Source organism: Mustela nigripes, chromosome 2 (assembly GCF_022355385.1).
Source record: "Mustela nigripes isolate SB6536 chromosome 2, MUSNIG.SB6536, whole genome shotgun sequence".
NCBI lineage: Eukaryota > Metazoa > Chordata > Mammalia > Carnivora > Mustelidae > Mustela > Mustela nigripes.
In genome coordinates, this window is record NC_081558.1 from 21,784,938 (window position 1) to 21,805,745 (window position 20,808).

The following is a 20,808-nucleotide window of genomic DNA, read 5'->3' on the forward strand; positions in this document are numbered from 1 at the left end:
ACAGACACACCAGGCATTATTGACATGTCCTGGACAATCTCAGGTAGAGGGTGTTGTGTTTGTTGAACAAATTCCTCAGGAGAAATCGCAGGGATAGGGCACAAACAGACAGAGCCCATCTGTCTCCCAACGGCTTCAGGAAGGGAGCATAAGGACAGGGCCAGCCAGCAAAGCCCACAGACCACTGGTCCATGGGACACAGACCTGCCTTCAGAGCTTCTGCTGTGGGAAATGCCGCCTGGTCATCAAACCACAAGCATACCTATCACCTGGATTTTGTCTCCCCCCCTCAGGGCTGTGTGACATTCCCCAAGTCCCATGTGCTTGTTGGCAAGTTCAGCCTCTCCTCTAAAGACAAAGGAAGCACCTAAAAAACAAAGCCCTCTTCTTCACTTAGCTGAGAAGAGAGCTATGGGGCCGACATGGAAATATTGCCTCAAGAAGATGGGCCAGTTAACAGGTGTGGCAGGTGAAATGTGGCCCCACAGACACATCCACACCTGAGTCCCAGGGACCTGGCACTATGGTAAGCTGCCCAGGGCAAGTACGGCTGCTAACCAGCTGCTTCTAAGATGGGGCAGCATCCCGCAGTATCTGGGGGGCCCGGCGCACTCACACGGGCACTGGAACGAGATCTGGAAGGAGAGCAGGATACCATCGGAGAGGAGCCTTACCCGCTGCCTCAGGGGAGACGGGGCCACAAGCAGGGAGGGCGGCCAGCCTCTTAGGAGCGGCAGACTGCCAGGACATGGATGCCCCCTCTAGAGGCTCCAGAAGGAAGCAGTCCGGCCCACACCTTGACTTTAGCCAGGGCGACCCAGGTGGGATGCCTTCCTACACAGGTGTAAAGTGAGACACCTGCTGTTGGAAGCCACTGGTTTTGTGGAAATTTCTTGTAGCAGTGACAGGACACAAGAATACAGGTAGAAAGAGAAATCAGGTAAGAGAGGACGTGCACCGTCCTCCCTCAGCCCGGGGAGGGAGGGCTCAGGATGGTCATCTGGAGACATCCTGGTTTGAAGGCTCTGGGAAGACGAGGGTGGGAATGGGTGGTGCTCTAGGACCGGACCTGCTTTCCCTCTGTTGGGTAGTCAGGGTTGGCGGCAGGGGTGGGGGTGGTCACTGAGTGGCACGTGACTGGCTGTGATGGCTCTCTGCAGTGTGGGTCACTACAGCTGAGTCGAGAGCAGCCTTCCAGGATAGATCTCAACAGCACGCAGTGAGCAGCTCTGATCTTGGAGGCGGTGGCAGATGAGACCATGCCCGCCCCCAGCTGTGCGCTGGCTTCAGGAGTCACTTAACTCGTCGGTACCTAGCCTGTAAGTGAGGATGACGCTGTGGTCCACAGGTGTCCTCCAAGTGGAGGGATCATGACTCGGGGCTTCTCAGAAGACTTCCATCGAGCCACAGGAGCGTACGCCGTGTGTCATACGCTATCTTAAGTCCGTGACTCATTAGGCATCAAGTAACAGGGCTAAGAAAAGCCCTCCCCTGAGTTCATCTCCCCTCAATAGAGACAAACAATTACTTAAGAATTCTAGAAATACCCAAGGCTCTCGTATAGTCGGTTCCACGGATCGGCTCCCCTTCCACTCGTTAGTGCCTTATGAGGCTTCAGTCATCTAGGAGTGAGTGACCCTGAAGCTGCGCCAGGAAGTCCGCAGAAGGAGTGACCAGGAAAGGAGAGTGGAGATCCAGAATTCCTTCCTTCTTGTCCTGTGTGTCCCTAGGTGGCTGAGGCCCCACTGATGCTGTTCTCACTGAGACCAGGAGTTCGTGCTCCCAGACATCAGGGGCCAGGCATGAAGGTGGGAGAGACCTGTCCTTGCCCCTTAACTCCGGGGCCTGAATGCCCAGGGTGTGGCAAGGCCTGAGGAAGGCATCTCACCACAGCCCCGTGGAGGCTACTGCCATGCTTCTCTGGGCAATGTATTTGTGCTCAGAGAGTATGAGGGCAGCTTCCTAAGCAGGCCCTTGTCCTGGGGGTTTGAGAGAAGGGAGGGAGTCAAAGATGAGCCAGCAGCCACAGGTCACCTGTTTTAAGGCTCACCTGTGAGTGAGATGGACCTGGGGTTCCTGGTGACAGCACGCACCTGATGCTGGTGGGAGACCAGCCTCCAGTTAGGAGACAGTAAGGTGACTTGGCCATGGCGTGGGGGATGGATAGCCCTGTAGCGAGATGGCCCAATGACAGGACAGGCAAAGACACGTAACAGAAGAGGGCCACCTCCCATTCCTCTAACGAGTGGGTGCCTCCTGTGCGCTGGGTGAGAAGCCCAGCAGGGTGAGGTGGCCTGCAGGTGGGGCCACTGGTGCCCTCTAGTGGAAGAGGCCAGAGCTGGGCCCCTCCCCCTGTCTAGGGTCTCCTGGCTCCTGCCACGGAGTGGCAGTGAAGTGTGCTCCTCCACACCTCACGTGTGGCACTCTGACACTAGCAGGGCGATGGTGTTCAGGCCCCAGAACCAGCCCCCCGACCAGAGGATACAGCCACCAGCTCCTGAAGCTTCCAATCCACCGGCCTAGAGAGCTGACTGGGGCGAGGAGGAGAGCGCACCCCCTGCCCCCCCCGAAGGCCCCCTCCACACCCCCATCCAGTGTCCACGCCACTTTACCATATTCGCCAAATCGCAAGGACTCCCACTGCTGCCACTCCACCAGGACGCTGACGGCACGCACCCCCACGTAGATGAGCAGCATGCCCACGGTGGCGTCCAGGAGGAAGTTGATGAGGTACCTGGGAGGACAGCACACAGTGGCGCCATCAGGAAGCACCACCCAGGCCCCTGAGCCCAGCCCTGGGTGCTTACCAAGACCAACTTCAAGCCTGAAGTCCCAGCACTTTAGCCTGTTCCGGGGGGGCCCATGCGAGAGTCTCCGGGGCTCAATTCCAGGAGCCCCAGGGAAGCCTCCCCATGATAGCATCCGACACTCATCGGGGTCAAAGAACTCGAGGGAGGAGTGGATAAGGGACAGAGAAACTTGAAAGACCCCTAACACTCCCACCAGGAAAGACTTGACCCAGGACAGGGTGCCTAGAAACAGCAAGGACGTCAACAGGGAAACAGAACTTAATTCATTAAAAGAAATCTGCACCTTGACGCTGGTCACATGCACGACCCCGAGCTAGTGCTGCTGCTCCACATGGTTCAGGATGTGGCTTCTGGGGTTTTTTGGACCAAAGAGGGCAAGGCCACAGGCCCCTCTATCATCCCTATGTTTCAGAGCCTGCCACGGAAGCAAGTGTATTTCTAGAGAGAGCTTTATTCCCATGGAAAAGGCAGGCTGACAGAAGGAGAGTAGAGTCAGAAGAGCTCTCCCACCATGATCCTGTGTTCTTATACTGTCTGTTTCCATGTGTCTGACACACACCTCCTCCCTCACCAAGGAGAGGCCCTCCTCAAGGGCCCTGTACCCAGATCTTGCCAGGCACCCTGACCACAGGTGCCAGTGCTCCAGACAAAGCAGGAGACAGGCAACCACTGGGTCAGGTACAGGCCCCTGGGATGCCAAGTGGCTTGGAAAGCTCTCCAAGTAGTTCCAGATGTCACAGACCAACTGCTGTGCTTTCCCATTGCCAAGGCCGGAGATATTTCATGCAGACTCTGAGGCCCCACTTAGAGACCGAGGCTCTGGGGCCGGGCACACGCTGACTCCTAAGGGGGCTCACCATGGGGCCCAAGTGTGGCCAGAAAACCAGAAGGGCAGACAGCGTGTCTCTGCCTGCCCTTCCTCGTTAACATCACAAGGGGTCACTCTCAGACCAGAGACCAAGGCAGAGCAGCTGAGTCCAAGGCGACTTCTCCAGGCTCCGAGCTGGCCCCAGACTAAACTGCTCTCAGATGCTTACATCTAACTGGTTTCAAATGGTTCTCACATCTGAGGCTCGCCCTGAAAGTCACAAGAACTCGTGACAGACATGTGTTGGTTCATTCATTCCCTCCCCAAACATTTACACCTACTGGGCGCCAGGCCCTGTGACAAAAGACGGAATGCTCCCTACAGTGTACCCAACACATATGAGGCTGGGGGACAGGCTGGCTTCAGATCCCAGCTCCATCACTACTCGTCCGTGTGAATTTAAGTTCCGTGCTCTCTCTGTGCCTCAGTTCCTCAGGCTGTAAAACGAGGATAACCGAAGTATCTAAACTGTAGGGCTGTTATCGGGATCGAAAGAGTCAGTACGTGTGAACAATGCCTGCCACGTAGTAGGTGCTAGACCAATGTGTGGTTTGAATCCTGGCCCCTCAGAGTCCCAGAACCCTGGATGTCACAAAAGCTGAACTTCCTCCCAAAGTATTTGGACGGAGCAAGGAGCAGAGCGCCCAGTCCACGGGACCCCTGCACCCACAGGGGCAGCTCGTCCCCGCTGTTTGTTTCTGGTCTCCCGTAGCTGAAGCTGGCTTCCCTTCCAGTCTGCAGCTTCCCAAGATGCCTCAAGGCCTGCCCAGCCGAGCCTGTCCCCAACTTGTGAAAAGTCACAGGGCAGAGCCAGAATGGCAGGACCTGAAACAGATCCAAGGGCCTGGGCGCCTTCCACTGCCCAAACACTGCCTGCTGCTGGGCTCTCACACCTTTCCTAACTTACAACACCCTCCAAATGAACTGTTAACTTCCTCACTGAGCAGCGACCCTATGGACCCCAGTGGTGCTTACACTCAACAAGTCCTGAAACCTGCCCAGGAATCCTGGGGATCTGGTGGGACACAGGCCAGGGGAGCAAAGTGGGGCTCGGTCTGGCCTCTTAGTCAAGTGCCTTCACCATACCAAGCTCCACCTTGGGCCCTTCCTCCTCCAGGCGGAGCACTTGAGAGCTGTCAACAGCCCCTTCTCCCTCCTGGCTGTGATTCAGTTTGCCAATGTCCTTCTTACAGCCGTATCGTCTTCATTTTGCAGACAGCCAGTGGAGGTGCTGCAGGGGAGAGGCACGCGGCCGACACTGCACGAGGAGTAACCTTAGTGCCTCCAGTGTCAGCCGCTGCCTTGTGGGCTATCCCGGTCAGCAACGTCAAGACCATTCACCAGAGGATGACTCCAGCCTGCTGGGGGCTCAGGGGCTGGAAGGAAAACCATCTCCTAACCATCCCCCTGAGGGAGGATTACCTTTCCAGTCACCTACTTTGAGAATGCACCCACACGTCCAAACAGATCATAGCCTATCCAGGTCTCAGAGAGACTCGAGGCAGGGAGACGTCATAGCTTCCTGCTGAAATCTCGCCCTGAACTAAATCTGCAGTCACCAAAAAAGGAGGCTTGAAAAGAATCTTCCAGTCCAAATGATCTTAAACATACACGAAGCCTCTTGGCAAGGGACTCCCCAGCTCTCCGCCCTGGTCTCTCAAAGGCGGGGCAGGACAGCAGCGTGAGCAAAGGCACGGAGGCAGGAGACAGCTGGTTGGGTAGAAGGCCTCCAGCACAGCATGATGGGACCAACAAGTCTGAGCCAGGAAGGAAGGAGATGGAGCTAGGATAGGGTAGGGGAGTCTCTTTTCCCACTCCCTCGGCTAAGAGAGGCACCATTATGAGCCAGAACCACCCATGGTGTTCAGGTCCAAGAGGTCAATGATGATCCACAGTGGCTTTGACCCCAAGCGGCTGGCACCACAGAGAAGCCCCCCCATGGGTCTTATTCTAGCAGGGATACTCCTTCAGGGCACTATGATGCCCCACTAGGGGCCACTCCCTACCGGGAGACATAAGGATTACTAGAATGCCAAGGGCCAGAACTCGGATAAGCAGGGAGTCAACACAGAGCCCTCACAGCCGGCTGACAGCTGTGTGTATGAACCCACAGGCAGCACAGACAGGGATTCTCTCAGGTGAGCACAAAGCACAAAGTGGGGGCTGCCCCCTACCCAAGCTAGAGGGAACATGACTAGTGGCTGGAAGCAAGGCCAGTCTGCATGTTCAGTGGACAGGTGGGTGACATCTGTCCTCGGATACGGGCCACTTACAGTGAGCAAGGGTCCTCTTCAGTGAGATCTGCTAGGTACACATTTGCAAAGTGGATGAACAGCATTCCTATGGCTTGTTTAGAAGTGTCTAAAAACCTGTACAAAATAGGATCAGCACTTGTTACCATCCTGACAGGAGGGTTATACCCAATTTGTGGAAAATGAGAAGTCTGAAACAGGAAGAAAGCCACCAGGGTGCTCCCAACCTTTCCTTTACTAGGTGCCTCTTTCTGAGGCGTTGGCACGAACTCAGGCTTGGTGTCTCAGTGACCTTTCAAAACCTTCAATAAAACCGCATCTGAGCTCCCTAAGAGGCTGCAGATTTAGAACACATACTTAAATACGTTAAACACATATTTAAAATAGGTGTGTTTACTTTTTCACTTTTTGTCACTTCAAAATGAAATGCTGGATCCTGGCTTTTGATGAGGTCCAGGGCACCTCTGTTTTAAAGAGGTCCCTCTCGACGTCGCTCCGAGCTTAAGTCCGTCTGCGCAAGACCAGCAGGACACGCAGGTCCAGCCCCACAGCTGAAGCCCCAGAGATTCCGGCTGCTGTGGTGTATGCACTGCGCTACGTGGGGTGGGCAACCTCCCTCTGTAAAAGGTCGGAGAGTCTTTAAACACTCTCTTGAAGAGGTCAGCTGCTGGTCCTCCTGCCACCCCATGTGAAAGCGGCCGCAGAGCCCGCCATTCCCGTAACACTTCATTAGGAAAATAGACAGTGGGCCACAGTGGGCCTGTGGGCCGTAGTCTGCCAACCCTTGGGCTAGATGGCCGGAGTTTCAAAAGAGAAGAAAACAAGGGTGTTCTGGGGACACCCACTGGTCCAGACAGGGCCTTGGGTTTCTCCTCTGCCACGAACACCTGGAGACCACGGCCGTCTGTGGCCGAGGAACCTCTAGACTGGGGCCAAGTCTCCTGGCCTCCTGGGCTAGGCACCGAGGGCTGGGCTGGGCCACTGAAGGGGCCTTAACGGCCCCTTCGGACTGAACAGACCTTAGAGATTATCCAGATCAACCCTATGACTGAAGTTTGAAAATAATTTCCTAAAATACTGGCAAAGCAGAAGTCCCCAAAAGGCAATGTGTGCCCCACAGACTGCCCCAATTCCAGACCCTCCCTAGGTCCCCTGGCCTAAGCTAGATACCCAGATTTGAGAGAAACCAATGGGGGAAAATAAAAACAAGACTGATCAACATTCACAAGTAAGGCACTGAAGATCAATCAAGCATATGCTCCAACTGCTGTAAAGGCCCTTTAACACACTGATTTATCTGGAGTCTTCTCTGCAGGGCAAAATGACCGTTCTGTTAGCACAGCTGCAAACCTAAGGCAGCCCAAGAAAGTCTGCTTCTAGTGGACGTCACATTGTCCTGAAGAGCTGGCTGTGCCCTTTTTTCTGGAGTTCTGTCTTTGAAGGCAGTATCCGAAGTTCTACCACCCTTTAATGAAGGACAAATTGCTACCAGGGGTCATCCTAGGGTCGACCAGGAGAGACGAGTTTTGGGGAAAGGAGCATTTCCATGGTGTATCTGACTGTCTCCAGATTCAGAGAATGCTCTGCTTACACATACAGACTACAGAACCCAAGGATTTCTCACGACCTAACAACACAGAGACAGAATTAAAGGAGCTCGCTGCATACACTGACCTATCTGTCCCAACCTCTGTTTCCTAAAAGTGGGCAGCTGTGTGATGACAGAATAAAGACAGAGCCTGATGTTACTTAGAGGAACTTCTAGAAGTCTTTTGTATTAGACATAGTTCCTGAGATGATTAATCCAACTAAGGGATTCCAACACTTTATGTGATGCAGAATCGCTCCCATTGCCCACCCCCCTCCCTGCAAACCCCAAAGAGTCAATGGCATTCTAGGAAGGTGTTCATATGTACATACGCACCATATCCTCCACGGCCGTCTCTCGTGCTTTGGTTCTCTGAAGCGCTTGACTGGAAGAAAACACACACATTCAGCGGCTTGCCACAGCGACAACAAAGCAAAATGCATACAAGGAGGGTTACCAGCACACTCGGGGTTGACACTCTAAGTCAAGGTCCTTGCTCTTTTGACATGTGACAATAGACACTAAGCCGTGAAGGTCACAGAGGCCCTGTGCTGCGGGAGACCAGCACAGCCTCGTCAGAACTGGACACTGAGGAAGAACGATGCCTCACAGGATGTGGAGAGCTGTCTTCTCCTCCGTCACGAGGTTCTCTGGAGAGGGCCTGGAGACCACAAAGTGGAAGGCAGCTACTTCCAGCTTCAGGATATGCTCCACACCCAGTGACAGATCCATTCAGCCCCCCACCTGCCCGCCCAAACAGTCACTGGGTGCCCACTCCAAGCCGGGCACTGAGGACACAAAGGCAGGTGTCTGGCAGGAGGGCAGGCGCGTAACCATCTAGTGAGGCAAGTGCCAGAGGACAGGTATGTCTGAGGCGGGGTGAGGGCACAAGGGAAGGAGGACCACCCCTGGCTGCCTGGAAGGACACTGGCCAGGAGAGGCGGCCCCGGGGGGAGGGGACAGAGCACACACCGCGAGCTCACAGGGACAGGGACATAACATGGCAGACAAACCGAGCAGGAGCCACATGATGGAGGGTCTTGAATGCCAAGCTAAGGAGTGTGGAATGAACCGTGTAGGGAAGGGAAAGCTGGGAGAGAGTGGTAGACAGAATCAAAGACACGGCTGTTAGTTTGTTTTAGACAAATGGCTCTGAATCATGTAGAAGGTGGGTTTCTGGGGCTGGAGAATATGCTGGCTTAGCCCCGGCACCAAGCAGGGGTGCATCCCACTACAGAACAACCAGTAGGGGCGGGGTGCTCCTTCAGCCACAGGCCAACCTCAAATGGCTGAGGGCTGCCGAGACGCACACCTTCACCTCGGGTGCATAGACACGACCCCAGCAGACTGTCTCCACAAGTCTACCCACGAAAGCTGGCCCCTCACACAAGTACCAAGGAAGGGACGCACGGATGCAAACCCACAGAGGACGTCTCCTTCCTATGGGCAGGAGGCGAGAACTGACTTCTGGCAGAACCCCAAGCTGCCCATGAGGGTGCAGGAGGAGGAAGAGACAGGGAGGGAGACCCCGGTGGTGCTCAGATCGATCAACCCTAAATGAACATAAAAGCCTCCTGCAGTTTGCAAAGCAAGAGCTGTTTGTTCACAGAAACAAAACAGGTCGTGGTGTTCTCAGAGAGTCATTTTGAGCAACCAAAAAACAGGAGGAGCTGTAAGGAGCGCTTTGACTCTGTTGATTCATCATAGAGCCGACATACCAACCACATCGAAGGACCTGGAAGTGGGGCCAAGAGGTTCTGCCCACCCAGATATTTCTGAGAGGCAGGGGCCACCACCCCACAAATACGCACGTCTCCCCGGGGTTTCGGGAAGGAGACACAGAGCAGACTGCGCCTGGACAAAACCCTCTGGAGGGAAAGCCCCCAGTTAGGACCAGAGCCACGTCACGCACATTTGTGCTTCTGCCTCAAGGGACTCTGTCCCCATCAGTATGAGATCAACACAACCCGAGGAGAACATCCTCCTTCTGAGGAGACACATGCTCAAGTACCAGAACGACTGCAGCTCCCTTGCAACTGGTTTACAGAAAAAAATTACAAGACATGCATTACAATTACATGAAGTAACTGTTTGACAAATCATGTAATACATTAGAAGTAATAAACACAGTATCAGCTATTATATAATACACCTATTACCCAAAACATATAAGGAGAAGCAAATGTGGTGTTATGGGCCAAATCATGTCCCTACTCCCCCAATTCACATGTTGAAATCCTAACCCGCAGGACCTCAGAATGTAGCAGTAGTTGGAGACAGTCTTAGACGAGGTAATTAAGGTAAAATGAGGTCACATGTGTGGGTCCTAATCCAATACGGCTCATGTCCTTATAAGCAGAGATTAGGACCCAGAGAGAGGCATGGGCCACCCACCATGTGAGGACCCCGTGAGAAGGGGCCATCTGCAAGCCGAGGGAGAAAGGACCCAGAAGAATCCAACCCTGCCCGCACCTTGACCTGGGACTTCCAGCCACCCAGTGCGTGGTACTTTATGTCAGCCCTAGCACACGGGCACAGGGGGCAATGTAATAATGGGAGAATCTGGATGAAGGATATTTGAGTATTCGTTAAATGACTAGTTGGACTTTCCTGCAGATTTAACATTTTTTTGTAATAAAAAGTTGGGAGGAAAACATACCGTAAAACGCACGCATGAGCATAGCCATTCGGAGGTCCATCTGGCAATGTCAGTCAAAGTTCTCAGTGCCCAGGTCCCTCTAACCTGCAAGGCACTGCCAAGTATGTGTTCTACAGGCATTACTGCAACATGTGCCAAGACATACAGGGCTCTGCACTATAAGATTGCCCGAACAACCCAGAGAGAAACCAGTGTCTGTCGTTGTGGGGTTGGGGACACATACCACGGTACAATGCAACATTAGGCTGTCACTGGAAACAACAAGGTCATCTGCATGGACTGTTACATTAATAATATGCCTCCCATGATTCCGCTCATACCCATTTTTTGGGTTCATATCCATTTTTAAAGGATAAATAAATATTTATGTTGGTGTTATGCATGTGTTTCTTCCCTAAAAGGATACAAGGCTATTACTAAGGACTGCCTTGGATGAAAGGAATTAGGGTTCAGGGGAGTAGACCTTCTGTATCATTCTGAATGGTTTTAAACATTCTTCTATTTTCACATGGCTTTTACTTCAGAGTTACAAACAAAAGACAACCTGTGTCAGAGACCTGTGCTAAGATGGCAATGTGGGACATGGGGGATGCAGGGTGGGTCACGGGGGGCTCTGGGATAAGAAGGCAGAAGGTTGTGTGTGGGTGCTGTTCCGTGCTTGGGGTGTGGCCTCACACAGGAGCACCTCAGATATTCAGGACGCATTCAGATTCTCCTTAAACAGAGGAGTGTGACTCTTATCTTCTTCCTCTCCATCTGCCATCCCCTCTCCTCAGAATATTTCAGCATCTAAAATCTTTTTATTTTTTAATTAAACGCAGAAGAAACATTTAAAGAGCTCCTCAAGATCTAACATGTCAGGAAAACTCGGGAAACTTGGTTCACCCACGCAGTTGTGCTGTACCAAGGGGTCTGTGCTATGACAGGCTGCGTTCAGGGGACGAAAGAGAAAAAATCCTGGCCTTTCTTGCATTCTCGGGATGGGGCAACAGTGACACTAGAACAGGAAAGAAGAGAGGTCTGGGAAGCGGGTTTGCTGATCAGGAGGTCTGGAAGGTGAGCCAAGACCAGAAGGAGAGGGGTGAGAGTCACAGGTGGCTCTGGAAGCGCCCTCAGGCAGAGGGCTGGGCCTGTGAGCAGCAGGAATGTGGGCCTGAGGTCAGATCGCCCAGGCCTCATGGCCAGGGTGACCTGGAGGCAGCCATGGGGCAGGGCACTGTGGCCCACAGCTGCTGGTGGAGAGTGGCCTGAGGGCACCACGGTGGAAGGCAGATCAGGCCACCACAGTAACCATGGGTGAGTGGGTGAGTGGGTGAGTGGGTGCCCGGCCCAGGCAGTGGCAGGAGAGGGTGAGTGAGCAGAGGCGGGAGCCTGTACCTTGGGTTGTGAGCTGACTGGACTTGCTGACACGGTGGTGGCGGCTGTGCATCCGGGAAGACTCCAGAGGTGGAGACCGACAGATCCACGCATCTATTTGTTTTGGGGGTGGTTCTGGGGGGAGCGGGGTGGTAAACGGAAAGACTCAAGACATTTGTGCACGAGAAATAAGAGCTGCCCCCCCGGGTCCCTCAGGGACAGTGATGCAAGGCACCCAGGCCCCGGAAGCAAGTCTGCTCCCCACAGGAGCCTGGCAGCTGCTGCCTGGAAGCCATGAAGAGAGGGGCTCAGGCGCAGCTCGAGGACAGCTCATCTCTGCTTCTGCAGGACGCAGAGAACTCAGTGGGAGCCAGAGGCCAAAGCAGTGCAATCCACCCCTTCCCACAGAGCCACCACGCAGCCTGAGGCAGAAGGCTGGGGCAGAGGGCACAACTCAAAGTGTAGGTCAGGTCTCTGAAGGAAGAACACCAGACCCAGAATCCCAGGCTTGAGGTAGGAAAAGGAAGAAGAAGAGCTGAATGGGGGATGGAGAGTGGGGTCGGGGGAGGGGCTGTCAGGGTGTGCGGCCCTCAGTGGGCCCTGACACCTGACCCCCAGGCCCCCTTCCAGTCCCTGAGTGACACTGTGCACCACCACCTCCAGGCTAGGTTGGGCTCTGAAGCAGGTGCTCTGTGTATGCATGTGTCCTAAGACAGGCACAGGGTCCCATCACCCCTGAAAAGGAGGCAAGGTCAAGAGCCAGACAGATGCGGCTTTGAGTCCTGTCTCTGCTGCTGTCTAGCGGACGGGCTTTGGTGGGCGTCAGGATTAAATAAGAAACAAGTGGAAGGGGCTAGCACAGAACTGGTGCTCAGGATGACGACCTGCACTCAGCGGTCCCTGACCTGGACCCTGCCTTCCCGTTCCTCCTCTCAGTGTCTGCTCTCCGAGGCCTGGCACGGGTGTCTGGGTCTCTGAGAAGCGTGTGACCTTGGGTCTTCCATCTGCAACCTCACCTCTCCACAGGGGCCCAGGATTCCCCGACCCTGCTGTCCTCCCTGTGCTCTGAGTGCTCCTCTGTGTCTCTCTTCTGCCTCCCCATGGTTCCGTCCCCCCTCCACAGGCTCCCCTTCTTCCCAGCTTCTCTGCTGGGGGCTCTCCAGCCTCCTCCCCTCCCAGCCTTCACCCCCAGTCCTGCCTGGCCTCACCCCTGCTTGGCAGAATGGAAGCATCCTCCCTTCTGGGGCTCCTTACTCTCCTCGCCCACTCACCTGCGGCTCTTCCCTGCCAGCTCTGCAGCTGGGTCCCACGTCTACCACCAAACCAGTCCGGGCCTCAGGATTGCCTTCCTGCGCTACAGTGACTGCCTCCTGACAGGCCCCCCAGCCACAGGCCCTCCAACGGCCCTGGCCACCGACCTGTGCTTCCTTCCACCCACCCCGAGCACCAGCAGTGCTGGGGACACAGCATCAGACGCCGCTATAGCCCAGTCTTCGCCCTCGGCGAACTTTCCATCCATTCCTCTGCACATCATTTCACTTGTCTTAAAACACGGCTCCCTTCTTTCCTAATCTTAGGCATTTTTAAATTAAAGTACATCTTTTAGAAGAGATGAACATATGGAGAGTATATAAAATTCAGAATGCGTTCTTTGGTTAGTGTTTGGATGGTATATACTTTTTAATCCTTTTTTTTTCCCCAACATTATACTTAAGATGGGTCTACTGACAGCAACACACAGGGAAGTGTTTTCCCCGGAAATCTGGCTCACAATTGGAGTGGGTTGAATGGTGGTCTCCAAAAAGATAAGTCCAAATCCTGACCCTCCCCCAATCCCATGGTTGTGATCTTATCTGGAAAAAAAAAGTCTTTGCAGGTGTGATTAAGTTAAAGAACTTGAGACAAGATCATCGTGGATTAATGAGGTGGGCCCTGAATCTAATTGCAAGTGTCCTCGGAGAGAGCAGAAGGCCCTGTAAAGGGGAAGGAGAAGGCCCTGTAAAGCCAGAGGCAGATGGAGGAGTCTTGTAGCCCCAAACCAGGGAACCCCTGAAGAGGAAGAGATGGGGAAGGATTCACCCCCAGACCTGCTGGAGGGAGTGTGGCCCAGCCAACAGCTGGATTCTGGACTTCGGGCTTCCAGAACAGAGAGAACTTCTGTTGTGTTAAGCCAAGAAGTCTGTGACCCTAGTAAACTAATAAAGCATTTCTTTTCTTTTTCTTATTTAAAAAAAAAATTCTTTTGAAGAGTACAAGCATATTCAGTGAAGTCTCCCTTCCATCTGGAATCCCAGGCCTTGCTTCCCTGCCCAGAGCCAGCCAGTCACCCAGATCTTGTGTGGCCTTCCAGAGACACACAGGTGAGTCCAAAGAGGGATAGAGAACCCTTTCAAGAGAGAAGGACGGTCCCACACTCTGCACACTGCTGGACCCTTGCTGCTCTCACTGAACACCCCCCTTCCCTGACTCACCTACTGTACACGTGCCCCCACCTCTGTTGTCAGAGGCTCTGTGGTCTCCCACCGCATGGCCGTGCACCATGCACTGTCTCTGCCATGTGGCATCTGTGCCCGTGTGGGTGAACTTCTAGTGGCGGATAAAGGTTACACACGTGCAGCTGACTTCACCACACCACTCTCCGGGGGTTGTCACAATGCATGTGGTCGCCTGCTTCCTCCCCACCCTTGTCAGCATGGAGCAGGAGCAAACCCAGCGGAGTGTACTAACTGGGCACATGGGTGCCCAGGCGCCCGCGGGGCTCACCACCACCTACCACCTTTGTTACACGTGCTTTTGGCTCGCAGCTTCCCCAGATGGTACAAAGCACAGCACTCACTCCTCTAGAACTCCTGGAAGTTCTGCACTGTTCGCGCCGCACCAAAGCCACCAGTGATGGCTTATCTGATTCTACCTGTCGGTCCCACACCAGCAGCCGTGTCACTGACGGCCCGCATGAAGCTGTGGCTTGGTTTTGCACACCTCTCCGAGCCCGCATCTACAGGGTGGGGGCCAGGCACCCCCAACTTCATTCTCCCTTTCAGAGCCTGGCCTGCTGGCGCTCCCACAGGCTTGCTGCATGACAGAAGACAGCTGAGTTTTACACACAGGCATTTCCTGTCATGTCACCAAGAGGAAGACGTAAGAGGTCGTGTTAAATAATCACGGGGGTGGGGGTCGATGGGGGCGCCTGGCTGGCTTAGTCGGTGGAGAAGGAGACTCTTGATCTTGCGGCTGTGAGTTTGAGCCGAGCCCCGTCTTGGGTATTAGAGATGGCTTAAAAATAAGATCTCAAAAACAAAACAAAAAACCCCACAGGGGTTGGAAGGCGAACAATTACCATGCAGTCCTACTTGGAAACGAGTCATAAAAAAGCACAACTGTTTTGAGATGAAACCACACACTTTCGGAGAGCTGTTTGGTCCATGCCAGGTGCAGTGCGAGAGAAGGGAGTCTAACCCCCTCAGTGTAGAGTGAAGACAGTGGTGGGGAGGGGGTGAAATGTGCAGGGTCACCAGGCTGTGACGTGGGCCTGGGATGAAATCAAGCCACCTGAGCCAGCCTCTTCCTCCAGCTGGCCCTGGCAGTGACCCTAAGCCATGCCCTGCCAGTTCTATAAACCCAGGGGCTGGAGCTCAAAAAGGACTGAAACAGTCCAGGGGAAGGAGGCGCTGAGCAAATCCACCCTCTGATAGAACCAGCAATCAAGGAAAATGTTTCTGCACCTCCCCTGACCTCCTCAGTGCTCACTAGTAGTAGGAAAAACCTGAAAGGTTTTAGGGCAGGGAAAGGTCCCAGAAAACCAGGTAGACTGCTGGTTGCCTCCCCCAAGCTCACATACCCCCTTCTTCCTTCCTAAGGACTTAGCTGCACAGCTGACAGACTGTCAGCCCCAGACGCCCTTGCAGCTGGAGGTGGCCACGGGTAACTTCCAGCTGGACAGTGTGTGAAGCCCAGGGTGAAGCCCTTTTCCAAGGAGACATGAAGGGCCGGTGATTCTTAGGGCAAGGAACTAAAGGCAGTCGAGCTGGTGTCAGCTTGAAATCTAGTCTCTGCTTTATCAAAAACGTTATTTTAAGCAAGTCACTTTTCTGGGTCTAACTTTTCTCAACTGTCTACTTCGGAGGGTCACTGTGGGGAGAAAAGCAGCTGCAGCTGTGGCCACTGTCACTGGGAACTTATTAAAGGTGCTTCAAGGATTCTTTCTAACCTTTATGACAACCTTGAAAGGGTTCATTCTAATTTTACAGGTAAGGCCAAAGGGTCTGCCTTGAGGCCCCAAAGGTCCGAAGAGCCGCATCCATGTCTGACTGCAAAGCCCACCTTTCCCCCACTGTCCTGAGGAAGCCTAGCCCAAAGGTGACAAAGATTCCAGAAGGGCAGAAGATCAGGGCCTCCTGACTCCAGTGTTCTTCCCCGTAAACCCTCACACACCCGAGCTGGAAGGAACTGAGCATGACGCCCCTCAGTCAGGCCTTTCAGTGCGCAACCCTCTTCCCCCTCCTCAGGGAACATAGTTCGGGCTTTCGGGGCTGGCCGGCTGGGCCCTGCCCATGGCCTGGCACCTTCTGTCTTGGTCCTGTCACTCGCATGGTCACTGTGGCTTGGGAGGGCCCCATGCTGAACTCTCGGGCATCCCTGCAGACTCAGTTCACAATGCTCCAAGACTGGCTCCCTCGGCAGTGAAGCTAAACACCCCTCCACCTGGGTCCCTAAGGTCTCCCATGCATGCTCCTCCGCATACCTCCGGGTGAACATTTCACGTCAATCCTGAGGCTCTGTCTCTCCCACCAGAGAGACAGAGTTAGGGAAGTGGAGGGAGACCTTGTCTTCCTCATGGCCCTGCACCTGGAAGGAAGCGGGCATTTAACTTCGGAGCAGAACACACTGGAGGAACACTCAGGTCAGAGGCGGCCACAGCTTAGAGCACAGAGTGCCACCTCTGGTCCCAGCCTTCGCAGCAACACAGACTGTGGGTCCAAGGGAAGTTGTTTAACCTCTCTGGGCCATACTCGGCTCCTCCGGACAACCGAAGGAATCCGAGCAGCCCCTCCTGCGAGGATTAACGAGACTATAGGTGAGCGCACTGAGCAAGGACTGGGCACGTTTCAGCAGGACTCTTACGGCTGGAGGAAGAAGCAATGGCTCAAAGCAGGAGCACATGGCTGAGGGTAACCTGTGCATCCCTCCTCTTACGTTGTGAATCACTGTAACCAGTTTGGAAACTGAAGAACAGTTACCTAACACGTAACCATTGGAAAACCACCAAGCCCGCAGGTTGCTAGAGCACCTTCCTTCCGGCCTGCACCTCCCAGGTGGGACCAGAACAAAGCCAGGTCACCGGGGGCTCAGAGAATTCCCCAAATGCGGGGGCTCTGAGAGGTGAATGCACAGCAGCAGTGACAGGCGTGAGCCAGGCCTGGTGGCCAGGTGTACCCTAGGCTGCAGCGGCCCGGAGGCAGGCGAGCCTTGAACGCCCACCCCTCCACCCCCAGGGCAGGATGCACAGTGCAGAAACACCAAAGGACCGGCAGGACGGGTGCCCACGACCAACTGGGAGGGCTCAGAAGACCACAGGCTGGACACAGCTGGCTCCTGCTCTGTTCTCAGCGATGAGAGGAGGAGGCCCACTGTGAAATCAAGTCTGGACCTGCAGAATTTCTTCCTTAATCACTCGGAGTCAGGAAGAGAAAAGCACCAACGTGGCACTGATTCAAGAAACACCATGAGACGAGACACCTGTCCCCAACGGGTGATCCAGAACGGGGAGCAGGTCAGGGCTGCTGCCCACGTGGGTAGGCTGACAGGCACCGCGGGGTTCAGCACCTTTCAGCACTCCTGCCGTCCCCGCCTTCTTGCCAGTCCCTCGCTTGAGCCTGTCCACCAGGACAGAATGCCCCAGGCCCCGGGCCTTTCTCAGTCCCCAAGCCACCTTCCTAAGTTCCCACCTTCCTAACAGGACAGTGCCCCTGGTGGCTTCACACACTCAAAATCAAGACATTTTATTATTTTTTTAAATGGTATATTTTGAAAGTGTTCGATTTAAATTCCAGTTAGGTAACAGAATGTAATACCAGTTTCAGGTGTATAATATAGCGACTCAGCACACCCATACACCTCCGGGTGCTCATCACAAGCCCTCCTTCATCCCCGCCACCAGTTTGACCTCTCCCTCCTCCCCTCTGGCAACCATCTGCTGGTTCTCTGTAGTTAGGAGTCTGTTTCCTGGTTTCTCTCTTTTCTTCCCTTTGCTTGTTTCTTAAATCCCACCTATGAGTGAAAATCATGTGGTATTTGTCTTTCTCTAACTTATTTTGCTTAGCGTAATATTCTCCGGCTCCATTCGTGTTGTTGCAAGTGGCAAGATTTCATTCATTTCTGTGGCCGAATAATAGTCCAAAGTGCGTCTGTGTGTGTGTGTGTGTGTGTGTGTACTACTTCGTAATCCATTCATCAGTCAAGGAACACTTGGGTTGTTTGCATAATTTGGCTACTGTAGATAACGCTGCTGTAAACACTGGGGTGCATGTCTCCCTCTGAGATAGTATTTTTGTATTCTTTGGGTAAATACCAAGAAGTGGGATTGCTGGAACACAGGGTAGTTCTATTTCTAACTTTATGAGGCAACTCCATACTGTTTTCCACAGCGGCTGCACTGGTCTGCATTCCCACCAACAGGGCAAGATGGTTCCCCTCTCCACATCCTCACCAACACTAGTTTGCAAAATCAAAATATTTTAATGCTGGAAGTTCAGAGCCAAAAAAGGTTGATGGAAAAGGTATCTTTGGAGAGAGACCTTTCCAGTTGCCCCACAGAAATCACACCCCACGGGCCAACACCACTGCCCTTTTGATCACAGGGCTGACATTGACCCTGCCAGAGAGAAGGCTGCGTTTGCTCACCACCCTCAACAAGCAGGCTGTCTGAGCAGAAGGGGCCGTGAAAGCCACCAGGGAACGCAGAACCCGCAGGCATGAGCCGGGGAGAGCCCGCCTGGGACTGACTGTGGACTTCCGGCTTGACACCTGCCCCCACCTTCCCGCCTCTTCCCCGGCCGAGCCTGCAGAGGATGCGCTTCTGCGGCCACCTGCAATGGCTCTGGGCGGCAAAGCGTCCCGCTCGGAGTCACCCTGTTCCTGCAGTAAGGCACGATTATCCGGCCATTTATTCGTCCGTCTGTCCATCCATCCACCACACGGCTGCTGGTGGAGGTCTCAAAATGCCAATAAAATCCTACCACCCACTGCTCCACTTAAAACCCTCAAGACACATACATGTGCCAACAGTCAAACTTCACACGGAAGACGTGGGCATTTTACTTCACGTAAGTGATACCTCCACGAAAATGTTCAAAACGACAAAATGGACACAACTCTCCCCGCAGCCCCCCTGCCTTTCTACAGCAGCCAAAATAAAACGCAGGCTCCTTCTTGTGGCCAAGGGACCACATGACTTAGGGTTCTGCCCGCTTCTCCGGCCTCGTCCCCGCCTTCCCTCCCACCACAAGGGCCTTCTCTCTCCGCGCGGCACACACCAATCTCCATCCTGCCTTAGCGCCCTGGCTCCCACGGCACTTCCTGTCCGGACACTGTCCTCCCGGCCTGCCAAGCGGCGGCTCCTTTCTCTTCTCGTCGCAGCTCTCAGCTCACCTCCTTGGAGGCCTCCCCGGATCCCTGCACCCCCAGCCGTGTACAGCCTGCCCTGCTTCCATCATCTTCTCCACAGTTACCCTTCTTGTCTCAGGATTGTTTTTGTTTTTTTTTTAAAGATTTTATTTATTTGAGAGAGAGCATGATGAGGGGGAGGGTTAAAGGGCAGGGAGAGAGGAGGAAGCAGACTCCCCGCTGAGCAAGAAGCCCAATGTGAGGCTCGATCCCAGGACCCTGCGATCAGGCCCTCAGCCGAAGGCAGAGGCTTAACCCACTCCACCCAGGTGCCCCTCATCTCAGAAATCCTTACGTGCTTCCTTGACTACTCTCTGTCTTCTCCCCCTAGAAAGTAAGCTCTGCAAGACCAGGAACTATGGTTGTTTACCCCCATGCTCCTGGCATCGAGAGGGCGCCTGGCTCTTCACAGGTAGCTAAACAGTATTTGTTGAACAAAGGAATGCATTCAGTATGTCACTTAAGACATATTTATTGAGTGCTGTCCAGGATTTATTTTTAATTCACTAAGGTCCATGAATTTGCACGACAGGTTCTCCCAGAAGCTTAGCCTGCAAGCCCTTCATTCTGCAACAGGACAAAATTGCCTAGCCCTTTGGTTTTGGACAAAGTAATCTGCCAGCAGGACTGCCCAAGGACAGCTACCCCAAGCCTCTCTTCCTCCTGACTGGCCACAGGGCAGGGAGAACCAGCCAGTCAAGGTCTCCCTCACCACATTTGGCCTTGGATGCAAAACCTAGACAATCTGGGTTTGTAAACAGCTGAAATGCTGGTCACCACTTTTTGGTAAAAGGACCGGATGAAGCCAAGGGTCACAGTCAGTCAGCTTTAATCCTCCTACATGGAGGTTCTGCCAAAGGTTGAGAAAGAAATGAGAAAAAAAAACCCAAAAAACTAAACTAACAAATAAATATGCTTAGCTCTCTAAACATAGGGCCTCCTTAGGACCACAACTTCCCCTGGGAGCAGGGCGGCTGTGCCATCTGCTGACGATGATGGCCTCAGCAGGGCCGAGGGGGCAGGGTCACTGTGCAGGCGCTCCACGGGGCTCTGTGCAACGGAAGGACATGTGAACGGCTGATAAACACACAAGAACACAGGCAAACTCAATCAGGTGGGTTTTAAAAATGCAAATTATTAAGTACACTCTGCCAGAGTAGCCAAGATGGAAACACTGGACAAGGGTATTAGGAAACGGGCTCTGAAGCTGCTGGTGGACAAGTAAATGCGGATGTGTAGGGGAGCAGATTTGTGATCTTGTCCCCAGAGTCCCCCAGCTGAGAGGGGACAGTTGGCTGGTGTCAGGGTAGCCACAGTGAACAACGGAGCCCTGTGAGACCCGGGGACACGCTGGAGGAAGGACGTGTGAGGCCTCCAGCACGCAGAAACTGAAAAAGAGGAGCGGGAGACCTGCAGATACTCCTCAAGAGGGAGGGCTTGTCCGTGTAACTTCTTTCTCCACACTGATGGAGGCACCACACATAAACGGGCTGGGGCTGGCCTGGGACAGTGTCCCTGGGCTGCTGGGCACCCTCCAGGTCTGGGGAATTCTGAGACACGCTTCCGGCCTGTGTCACCCCTGCACTGCTGACCCAGACTCCCTGGCCATAAAT

At 53.9% G+C, this 20,808-nt stretch overlaps 1 protein-coding gene across 2 annotated transcripts in view; it reads right to left on the reverse strand.

The window, feature by feature from the left end:
- The window catches only part of STIMATE (STIM activating enhancer), a 52,533-nt gene that overhangs the window by 9,907 nt on the left and 21,818 nt on the right, over positions 1 to 20,808 (reverse strand). For both annotated transcript variants that reach the window (XM_059389932.1, XM_059389931.1), the window contains exons 2-4: positions 7,855 to 7,903; positions 5,952 to 6,047; positions 2,613 to 2,734 (exon numbers count right to left, since the gene is read on the reverse strand). In XM_059389932.1, coding sequence (XP_059245915.1) covers positions 2,613 to 2,734; positions 5,952 to 6,047; positions 7,855 to 7,903 — 267 coding nt within the window. The remainder of the gene's footprint in view (positions 1 to 2,612; positions 2,735 to 5,951; positions 6,048 to 7,854; positions 7,904 to 20,808) is intronic.